Genomic DNA, 12,034 nt, shown 5'->3' with positions numbered 1-12,034 from the left:
CAGCTGTGATAATTTTAGTTTATTTATGCAGCTGCCTGGGCTTGAACTTTCAGGGGCACGCACAATACACTGTAATGCTATTAAAGTGTCTTATGGAAACAAGATAATTTATGATGTTTTTCTACGGCAGAAGCACGGATGAGAGGACAGCAGTAATTATCCTAAGTGGAGTTTTAGGGGTGGTTCGGGAGTGCATTCATAAGCCAGCCCTATTAGTATTGCCAATGCTTGTTTTTAGGTCTCGCCTAGGCAGCGCTTGCGCTGTCTCTTTGAGACATGCTGTATTCAGGTATGGAATTGAAGCTCGGCCCACTTTCTGACCATCTTTTTATTTGGCTCCTATCACTGTCCTTTGTAAACTTTGGCTTTTCATTGGTCAATATGCTTAGTAGTCCGTCTTTAGTACCACCTTGTCTTATCTTGTAACATCCCAGGAGGACACACCCTGTTACATGTGTTGTTACTTGGTACGCTTTAATTACAGCCACAAAGCACTATTTTCTTAAATTGGTTTGTCCTGCCTGCAACACAGGCAGGACAACCTCTCCCTCAACACTTTAAAAAAAAATCATTTATCCAGCGTTAAATGCTGGCTGAACGCAGCCAAATGCCTTTCTTTTTCAGTTTATATATTTATATATTTTTAATGGTGGCACCCGTGATTTAGCTTTAAACTCTTAAGCTAAAGGGCGGGTCCCGCGATTCCTTTAAAAGTGAACAAATAGAAAAAAAAGTGCACATTTCTTTTTCTGTGTGTTTGCTTTTCAAGCAAAGGTGGCACCTGTGCTTTAGCTTAACATGTTCAAAGCTAAAGCGCGGGTGCCCCTATTGTAAAAAAAAGTAAATAAATAGAAAAAAGTGCTTGGCCACCATTTATTTCTATTTGTTTACTTTTATAACAATGGCAGAACCCACGCTTTAACTTTCAACATCTTAAGCTAAAGAGCGTAAGGTTCCTTGGTCCGCATGAACAAGGTTATATGCCCATCTTATTATGTTAGTGATCCCTCTGGCATAAGAACTGACTAGTGAGAGTTCAAGACGAAGAGCTTATGCCGGTACAGCTTGTGACATCTTAGTCAGTTTCCGGAGGACTTTCCCTTCTTTCAGGTCAAGCTGTTTCCATTGACTTATTGGGATATATTCTAGTGCATATGATAGTACTGATGAAATCTTAGAGCTATATACTTGAAGAAGAGAAGAGAAGTGCTTTTGACCTGTGGAGGAATATAATCGTTGGAGAGCCCCTAGGTGGACATCGACTCTACGGCGAAAACAATTCTCTCTCGGTGTGTATATTCCTTTACAACTTCCAGAGGTTTTCCTCAAAAGACCAGTTGTATTAACATATTGTTTCCTTCCTGTAAATAGGAACATTTTTGTTTTAGTGACATTTGGTATTAAATACTTTTCTTCTGTATATTTAGTGAGTGCCTGCAGATTCTGTTGCAGACCAAATGGAGATAGATCTAAGATGACTACGTCGTCTGCGTACATCGTAGTGTGGATTTTATAAGATGCGATTTTAGGTGGAAAATTGTTAACCTGGTTGAGACTTTCCGGAAGGTCAGTAAGATATAAAGAAAACAGTATGGGAGCTAGGAGGCACCCTTGCCGCAGGCCTTTAGGTGTAGGTATTGGTATGGTGAGACCCTTCTGCCTCCCCATTTGAACTTGACACCATGTCCCTGAGTACAATGATATTATTAAGTGAAGGAGGTTATCCGGAATTCCCATTCTTCGAAGTTGTTTCCAGATCATAGCTCTGCCTACTCTATCAAATGCGGTTGTGAAGTCGACGAAGACTGGGTACACAACCTGAGACTTGTTGGTGACATATTTATCCATTATTGTTTGTAGCACTGCTATATTGTCATTAACCGAGTGTTTTGGTCTAAACTCGGCTTGATTTAAGGGAATAGAACCAGTTGAAAATGCCCAATCTTTGAGATGTTCTAAAACAGCTGCTGCAAAGATCTTCCCAGTTGCGTCCAGGAGAGCTACCTGCCGGTAATTGCAGGGGAGCAGCCTGGAGCCCTTCTTATAGATTAGAATTACAATGCTCCCCTTCCAGGTCTTTGGGATTTCCCCAGTTTCAAATATATAGAAAATAGGATAGATAAATTGCTCCACTGTTTAGGGTTGCTTTTGAGGACCTTAATTGGAATTTGGTCCGGGCCCGTTGCTGCAGATGATCTTGCCTTTTATATATAATCTTCAATTTGAGGAGGAGATGGAGCCCAATTATCTGTAATTTTTTTCCCTTCCTCTCTTGGTTGACTTTAGAGTCATGCTTTCTGTTTTTTCATTTGTTTTATATAAGTTGGTTATGTATATTTCCCATTCTGATGGGGGGACTGGGATAGCTTGTTGTGATTTTTTTGTGCCCGTTTCTTTGGCAAATATATTCCAATAGGAGCGTTTATAATTCTGTTTTGCTACTATCTGCAAGTCCACCCATTTTTTGTCCTGTATTTTTTCCAGATTTTTTCCTTATCCCTCCTGCGAAGGTTTTTTAATCTATTAATTTTGCATTTTCTTATTTCAGAAAATTGAAGAAATTGTGCCTTTATAAGTTTATTTAATTCAGTTGCCTTTATATCTAGGTTCCGTCTTTTGTTTCTCTATGATCTTGGCATTCGTTGTTTTAGATTTTCCTGCAGGAATTGTACCAATTTATTGATGACTACTTCAAAATTTGTTATTAGATTTGTTGAGTGAATAGTCTGTAATGGTTTTGCCATCTCAATTACGTTCATAATTTTGTTATATGTTCTAGAATTCCATAGCAGCCGCCCTTGGACCTGATTCACCAGTACTGTACTTTGTAAATACATGATATGCCCTGGAGATGTTGGTTTTAGTCTTAAATATGTTGTTAAGTGTAATATTGCATGATCACTTCCTAACTCAAACTTAGGGGCCCATTATGATGCCGCCCGCCATCCACTCACGTTTCCCGCCCGCCATATTAGTATGGCGGGGGGACCTCGGCGGACGGAAAGAGCGTCCGCCGCTTTTCCTTTCCGGTCGCCTTGCGGCCGGGGCGTAAAAGGAATAATATGGTGGCGGTGTCTATCAGACACCGCCAGTCATATTATCATGGGCATTTTTCAATGCCTTTCCGTGGCGGCAATGCCGCCACGGAAAGGCAGGCCGACTTCACTCTGGGGGCCCCCTGCGGGCCCCCAGAGTGAAGGATAGTAGGGGGGTGCACATGGGGGGTACCTGTGGTACCCCCCTGCATTTGCATAATCAAAGCGACAGGCACCGCACGGTGCCTGCCGCTTTGATTATGCAAATGTAAAAGTGCTTTTTAAGCATTGTGGCAGGCGGTGCTGAGAGCACCGCCCGCCACAATGCTTAACATGCAGGATGTGCCCGCCACTGTGGCGGGCACATCCTAATACCACCCCCGGGACCCCCACCCTTATGGCGGGCGGTCCCGCATACCGACAGGATGGCGGGTGGACAAAGTCCGCCCGTCATCCTAATGGCCCCCTTAGTGTTTAGTTATAGGGCTGATCTGAACAGATCTAGACTACAAATCATATAATCGAGAATTGAGGTATTAAAATTGCGTTTTCTTGAGTAGGAAGCCGGAATGTCTCCTTCTGTATTGCCATTTAATGTTACTCTGTTCAGCATAGGAAGTGATGATAATAGAATTTTCCCTCTTTTATCTGCTTTGCTTCCTGTGGGAAATTGTGGGATAGGTATTGCCAGGGTTTCTTCTTTTTTGCCAATCACCCATTTTTCTAATAAGTTGTTAGATATTTTCCCTGTTGAAATCCCCTGTTAAGAAAACAGAAAGAAATAGGAAAAACCCTTTTGACCTCCTTCTTTACTTTTAAAGCAATCACGGCACCAGCGCTTTAGCTTAGGATGTTGAACGCTAAAGTGCAGGTGCTGCCATTGCTTTAAAAGTAAAGAAATAGAAAAAAGTGTTTTGCATTTCTTTACTTTTAAAGCAATCGCGGCACCCGCGCTTTAGCTTTCAACATCCCAAACGAAGGCCAGGGTGCTGGGATTGCTTAAGGTCTCATTTGCGAGATTTTGAGCTATTGTCATTATAAATGACTATGCCTTTTTTTAAAGTTTTTACAAAACCTGCAAGCGGTGTTTACGCACTGCTTGCAGGTTTTGTAAACACATAAATAAAAGGCATTATCATTTACAATGCCAATAGCACATACTCTCACAAATGCGAAACCTGTTGCATTGCAAATGCTTGTTTTATTAGTCATAATGATATTAAGTGATTTTCCCAGAATCACAGGAACACCACGCCAGAACTCGAACCCCGTTCCAAAGTTAGTAGCTCTAACCATTAGTATACATCTCCTCCCATAAATGCTTCATACGCCAGTATAAAAAAGCATACGTGTCAAACTGGTATGGACACCCATTGGGTTTGTAGAATTTTTCATAATTCAATAAACTTTAACTACAGCTCTTAACAACTTTGTACAGTGCATTTATAACCAAGCTGTCCAGTCATATGTCACACAGTGCCCCAGGGGTACCCAACTCATAGCCAGATGTAAAAAGCTGTTTAACAGGCACCGATTGTCCAGTTCTCCAATTCACTCATTTGTGACCAATGAGAAGATTTTTCTGATGTACCAAACTCAATTAGCAATTCAGAAACATTTTTACAAATAACTTAATGGGTTTAGAAATTACTACTGATTTGAAATGACTACTGATCTGCAAATTAAAAGGGTTGTGTTTGGGGCATCTCTTCCAAATGGCAAGATCGATAAGCTATGTATCAATGGTATGTGACGAATTCTAGTTAAAAAACTTCAACCAGTTACCAACCTGTTACTAACCCCCAAGTTGGTGTGGTAACTGATTTGCACAGGGGAAGGGTTCCACCCCTTGGACTTCAGGAAGAGCAGGCTGTAGTCAATAGGACCACTGCCTTTCTCACTGAAGTTTTCAAAATGAGTTTCTTTTTTTACAGTAGCCTTGTTTCCCTAAACAACCTTGTTCTGCATTAAGAAAAAATACATCTCGAAATACTTTCACAGGGATGGTTTTCTACTGACTCTTGCAGGCCACCATCCTTGTGAAGGCAGCCAATCGGAGTTAGTCACAATTTGCAACTTGCCTAATGAATATTAATTAGGCTGGCCATTCTGTAAGCTCCCACCGCCCCCATTTCCATATTTAGGTTGGTTTACAAATTAATCACTGGTCACAAAAAGTTGATGCACAGTTTGCACCTACTTTTTAAGACAGAACAACAGGACACCTGGCCTTCAGATTTCTACCACACTGTCCAGAGACATTCTGCCCAGTCCCCATACAAAGTAGAGATTTCCCGTGCACTACACTATAAAGTGCACTCAGTACTCATGTTCCCCCATGAAAAGCTGTGAACTAGCCTTTCGTGATAGATGACATTGAGACAGAATAGTTTTTCTTTCAGACAACAGTAATAAGTATTCTGGGACTTCTAGGTTCATGGAAAAATTGTTGATAATAAAAAAAACAGAGGCCTTCTGCCATGCTTTCCAATACAATGTACAGGTCACCAGAGGAGCCCATTGTTGACCATCAATCTACTGGCACCGAGAACCAAAGGCCACTCTGCCTTGCCCTAGTTCCATCCTACTATATTTAAGAACTTTGTCTCTGATTACATCGCCAGAAGTGAGATCACTTGGTGCTTGCATGATGTAATTGATTTGTGTCAAATGCATGCAAGTGACTGGTGAAAGTGTTTTAAATGTGGACAGCATATGTGGGTTCCCAAGTGTCAACCTTGTATATCTTTTCTAGAGGAAAAAAATGCTGGTCTTAGTTTTCTCATTTCCACAACCCCCCATTATCTGCCTATTACATCTTCTTCTAATTGCTGAATAGTCAACTCTTATGTTTTGTTCATCCTGTAAATACTACAGGTACTCTCAAATAATAAATGACCAAATCATGGTCTCAGCATTTGATATTTCGCCATGAAGCGTGTTATGCTTCATTGTGAAGTACTATGATTTCACACCTCTGTATCCCTTGTTTAAAATATTTAAGCAACACAAGGAACCAAGCTATATTGTTTAGGTTCTTATCCTGTGATCTATGGACCACTGGTGTTAGGGGTGGTCGAATTAGACCCTAATCTTAAGTGTTCAAGATTACTTCCACAGGGCGTAGAATGCGCAAGTAGTGAAGTCCTCTTGTGTTCCTACCAGACTTTTGCTCCTTTCCCTAAAGTCTCTTACTGTGTATGGTATGGAGTTTGTTGACGCTCCCTAGGCAAGTTAGAGAGGAATCTCACCCACGAATCAGTGCTTGGCTTACTGTTCGGTTAGTGACCACGCCCCCTCTACTCAGCGTTCTGCTCTGTGAGGTTCCCGTAGTGTTCAGAGCTCCTGCTGAATTCTCTTGTTCCCGTTTATGCTCCTTTCCAGTTCCTGACATTTCCACCTTTGGGTCACGGTATTTTTCTGTTTTGGATTTTGCCCTGACTGCTGGTTTTCCTTCCGCCCTGTTCATTTGTACTTCCTCGTCCCGGCACGCCCTTTCCCGGTGCCTGGCGTCCCCTTCCTCCTAGATTCCCCGCCTGCCCTTCTCTCCTCTGTAGTGTCAATGTCCTAGCGGGTAAATCCTTCACCGTGGGTGTTTTCCGCGGTCCATTGTGATCGAGGAGGTTTTGTGTATAATTGTGATCGGCGCTTCACTCCGTCCTTAGAATACGAGTGGAACGTATTTTGGCTAACACGTCTTGTTGTAGTTACACCCACTCCGTTCTGATCCTCAGCTCCCATTCAGACGGGGTGTGTCTATTGTCCGCGTTTTATGTTGTTTGTTTCCTTTCTCCACTTTGTCTTAAGTTTATAAGTCGGAGGAAGGAATTGTATGTGTTATATGTTTGTCACTCGCTCCACGCTGTCTTAAGTTTATGCGCTGGAGTGAGAATATCTGTATCACTTTGTCTTTAGCTTTATTAGTGATACTATTGTCATCAGCTGCACTTTTGGCGCCCAGTCCTGCTCTGTCTTTAGTTTATGAGTAGACCGGGCATTGGTGCATTTTACCTTGGAGATATCCTGGCTAGTTGTCCTCCAGATTCGCTGCTGTATCTCCTAGTTCTTGCCTGGACTTCTAGCTTAAAGCCCTGATACTCACCTATGTGGTAAGTGGAATGTATGTTGAACACTTATGTATCAGCCTTGTAAAGTATAGGTGAGGTTAGTATTGTTGTCTATTTATTTTCCAGTCTCCTGCCATCAAGACTGCAGCTACGCCACCTTGCTGGGGGAGAGTGGTATACTCCCTGGGAAAATTCCCCCCACACTTTTAGATTGCAGCTGCCTGTTAGCGACGTTATACCTTCTCGCTGGGGTAGTTGTGGTCTGGAAGTGTGTGGGACATTCATCTTTGCTCCTGTGGACGAACTACCTCCTCTCATGAAGAGGAGCCTTGACAACTGGGGGTCAGTGATGCCTACTAAGCGGGTGCATGGTTGTTCAAAAAAATTAATTAATATTAGCAGATAATTGAATTATATACACATAAAAAAGGAAAATGTAAAACTGAAAATTGTAAAACATTCTCTAAATGTGAAGTCAATAAGTAGTAAGTAAGTTAGTATCATTAGCTTGATTCGTGGCAGCAAGGCAAGTACAGCAAGCAGTAGTACCGGCGACTGGTGACCTCAATTGAAGCACTAGTATGCAGTGACAAAAAGAATGGATTATGACCACAAAAGACAAATTGATATGCTAGAATGCCTTTTTGAGAAGCAAACCCATTTTTTTAAAGTTCCGACCTTCCAATTTCTAATAAAATTTCAATTTTTGTTTTTAAGAAAATTATTTCTTATTTTTATATACTAGCTTCAGTTTTGTGTATTTTTTGACATCCAAAATATAGAAATTGCTTTGCTGTGGTCATAAGGGAAGGTGGCCCGCTGAGGTCAGCTGACTACTATGTCTGAAAATTGAATTCCACTAAAGTCAAATTTGATTTTTAAAAGCAGCCTATTTGCTTCCAGGAAATCCGGCTCTATTTAAAAAGTTCAAGTTTACTGTCTTTTATTTGTTCAAGAGTTTGCACCTGTACAAACCCCCCTCAATATTTTTACGTTCACAGAGCCAAAGTCCTCAAGGGATCCCTTCTCTTTTGCGAATGGGTTACCACCCCAACATGGGAGATGGTAACTTTTCAATGGTTTACAACTGGTATGTCAGTCAAAACAATTGATACATTTGGAAAAGAATCGCTATTTGGAAGGGTCGCCTATAACACGTCTCTTTCAAATAGCAATTCCTTACCCATGTCTAAACCCATTTTAGGAGTCAGTAAAAAGTTACAGACTCGTAAAATTGGTTTATTACATTGCTATAAGTAGTTTTTAGTCATAAACTCTGAATGGGAGCTTTGTACACCTCCCCCTTAATCTCTACCAAACACATGCAAACATTTAGATAAAACGGATCTGATGGTACCTCAACTGAAAATATGGATGCCTTCTTAGATTAAAACAAAAGTAAGAACAACAAAGGAAAGGTTGTTTGACCTCATTACGTTTTACGCCCTGCAGGATGCATACTTTGATGACCACTAACAGAGTACAAGACGACATTACATTCGGTTTTACCTCCTGGTCTCGATAATCTGAGGACAGTGGGACTCAACAACACAATTAGGTATCACTAAACTGAAAAGAGTGATGTGCAAAGTAGATTGTGGGCGGAAACCTAGAATTCAATGTAACAGTGGCCAGGGCAGTACTGAGGAGTTTACAATGTTGTGCGCAAATATGGAAAACACAACAATATATCATAGTGTTGTCATTTAACACACTTTTATAAAACTTTTTAAACATTATAACCTGTTAAAACTAAAGTTTGAAAAAAAAACAGTACCTGAAAGTCTAAAAAAGTGATTTCCCAAAGCCTTGCAATATCAGTGTTAGACCGGGGTATGAGTAGTGCATCATACTTCGGAAGACTGCTTACTCGCTGACAGTGATAGGAATAACTTTCAGGAGCAAATATTCTGGTTGCATTAAATGTGGCTTCTATCGATTTGTTGTAAACTATCTGCAGACTGTGCAAACTGAACCAGTTTTGGACAGAGAGTTGATGGTAACTATTTGTTAAAATAAACCTGCAAATGAAAAAAAGCAAAATTAGAAGCTATGCAAAAATACAATTTAACAACACACACAAGGGAACACGAGTAATTCTGGGAACTTTGCATACAACTACTGATAATACAGCTTGCTATTGTAGAATTTGCCTTTTACTGCATCAATACATTTGTTTAAAGAGAGAAATACATGACTTTCTTGTAACTATGGAGCTAATTCTCAAAGACCTTTATTAGTACCTGAACTAGTACTGTGGCAATACTTGTTCAGGTACAAATAAATCCCTTTGTACATAGATGGAGAGCGGATCCCAGGGGGAGGGAACTAGATAAGAGTTTCAGTAGAATAGGGAAACATAATTAGGCATAGAACAAATGGAAGGTCACAAGCCCACTTGCAAAAATATGTATCTGAGAATTATGTAGATAAGCCAGCCCAGAGGCGCAGAATAGGTGGGAGGTTAGGCTTTGCCAGGCAGAAGATGTGTAGGGAGTATAGCATTATTAGTCTTCAAGCACGAGACGAGTCAAGGACACCATTAGCGTATGATGATGTGAAAGCATAACTGATCAGGTGCACCTGATGCGTATTTCGTAGACGTGTGACTAGCTGTTTTTGCAGAAAATATAACCTTTAGATAATAATGTTGTGCTTACCAAATGCTCATGTACCATGCAAATGTATGACGTATTTACGATAAGACATGTATAAAAGAAACGGTCTGTTGCATTGCAAGTCAAAGCTCAGATTTCAGTTCCATGGAGCTTTGATCTTCCACATGCGCTCTTGTTTTTATATATTAAAGTCTATACTATTTTGCTAACAGAAGTCGTGTAGTCTTTTCTTCCATTTGGCAACATACTTTTTAAATGATCACTCTTTTTGGCACACACGAAAACCATATTTCATACTTTTCTATATTTCAAACTGTGGGGTCATTTAACCAAACTTATGAGTACATGAAGTAGTATAGCCAATAATGTGGAGGACGGAGCAATGGGGTTCACGGGCAAGCAGGTGTTTGTGGGCTAATTGTTTAGTAGAGAATGCAAGGGAAGGGAAAAGATTGGGGTTGTGGGTAAAAGAGACATATAGAGATATGAAGTGAAAATAGTCTGTCATGGACTGGAATGCAAAGTCTTGATGTCAAAATTGGAAGCATACAACTCATCCATTCAAAACACAAATACAAGAATAGGGAAGAAAGCCAATGAATCAGGAGCAGGGAACTGATATAGACAAGAGCATTGCTCCCGCCCAGAGGGACCAGCTGTTTTTTGCATGCTACCTCCGGGCGGGAGCAATATCTACTCGCAGGAGTGCAGGCAAGGAAAAGAAAGTGAATGGTAGTCTGTTCCCCGCCAGACTTGCCTTCCTTGCCTGTACTCTGGCAGACAGGGAAGGCCTGTTTGCTTCCATCAAGCGGGAGATTTTAAAAATGTCCTGCCAGGCGGGAGCACACATATGTTGCGGGGAGGGTAACTACTGTGTCCCGGGGGTGGGCTCCTTAGGACACAGTAACTGAGCCAGTGCCGGGGGAAGGGATCCCAGGACCTTTAAAGGCTCAGAGAGGGGGCTGTGTGCACCCCCTGCCTTTTACTTACTGTTACAGCCCTGGGGGTTAAGGTCCAAAGGGCCTTTTTGGGGCTTGGGGGGTGGGGTGGCACACAGGCCCCTCCCTTTTTATTATACATTTGGCTCCAGTAAAAGGTGTCCTATGGCCTAATTAGGCTCTAGGTGGTGGGCTGTATGGCCCCTCCCCTTCTAATATACATTTTGGCTCAGTGGAGCACCCAGAGGCTTTTTGGGCTCTTAAAGGGGGCCAAGCTCCCCCTCCCTTCTTTTTTTACCACAGCCCCGGGAACAGGGTTTCTACGGGCCTCTCAAAGGCTTACTGAGAGGGGGCCATGTGCCCCCTCCCCAAAATAAACACCTACCTTTGCCAACTGGGCCCTGGCCCACTAAAAGGGAGTTTTAAAAAGATTTGCGGATCCTTCATGAATTTGCAGCAAACTTTTTAAAATAAAGTTTTTGACCCTCAGGCACGGTCCCTCTGAAACCCTACCACCAGGGCTAGGGAGTCGAGGTATCCCTACCCAGCATCTTTCTTTTCCGTTTAATTAGAACTCTAGCTCCCCCATGGCCCCCAAGTAAAATATTGGTCTGGGGTGCCCTTTAATATAAAAACAAATGCCAGCTCCTGCGCGCCCTGTGAAATGGGGGGTAAAACTCAGGGACATGTTTGTTTTATTTTAAATTTTTATGAGCTAAATGCCGCTGAATAATTACTTACCTTGGGTTATTTAATGTGGAAACTACATATATATATATATATATATATATATATATATATATATATATATAAATATATATATATATATATATATATATATTTTCCAACAGTTCCGAAAAGCCCAGGCAAACCAAGGATAAACGAAAATTAGAATGGAACCACCAACTCCGTGCTGATCTTTCAGTGCGTTTTATTCGTGCAAAAATAAAAGCCCACAAGTCGCCATGACGCGTTTCACCTCAGCCGAGGCTTGATCACATGTCATGTTAAGGAGATAGACGACGGCATATATAGTGCTATTAACCAATGGCAGACTGATGCCGATTCAAAAGGAGTTTTACACAGAGTTTAAAACGGACATTATTTTCGTGATATAGGACATAGTGTCCTTTACACATTAGGAATACGACATGCTATCTCTGATAATGTATTCAAATTAATATGTGGGGGAAAAGAAGAGAAATACAAATATTTCATATTGCTTCAATGAATAAAACCTTTCATTATGAAAAAATATGCTAAAATGTCATTGAAACAACAACAATTCATATATTTACACATAAAAGAATTATAATTCCCAACCACATGTACATTTTTAACAGTTATATTGTTGCTTGCGTAATTCCCAGAATGTG

The 12,034-nt window shown here is 41.1% G+C and overlaps 1 protein-coding gene across 1 annotated transcript in view; it reads right to left on the bottom strand.

Moving 5' to 3' along the window:
- The window catches only part of LOC144819448 (V-type proton ATPase subunit S1-like protein), a 183,119-nt gene that overhangs the window by 13,285 nt on the left and 157,800 nt on the right, over nucleotides 1-12,034 (bottom strand). The window contains exon 6 of the mRNA XM_078677334.1: nucleotides 8,880-9,123. Within this exon, the coding sequence (XP_078533460.1) occupies nucleotides 8,880-9,123 (244 nt within the window). The remainder of the gene's footprint in view (nucleotides 1-8,879; nucleotides 9,124-12,034) is intronic.

This window comes from Lissotriton helveticus, chromosome 2_1 (assembly GCF_964261635.1).
Source record: "Lissotriton helveticus chromosome 2_1, aLisHel1.1, whole genome shotgun sequence".
NCBI classification, from domain to species: Eukaryota; Metazoa; Chordata; class Amphibia; order Caudata; family Salamandridae; genus Lissotriton; species Lissotriton helveticus.
This window is presented reverse-complemented; position numbering and strand designations above follow the sequence as displayed.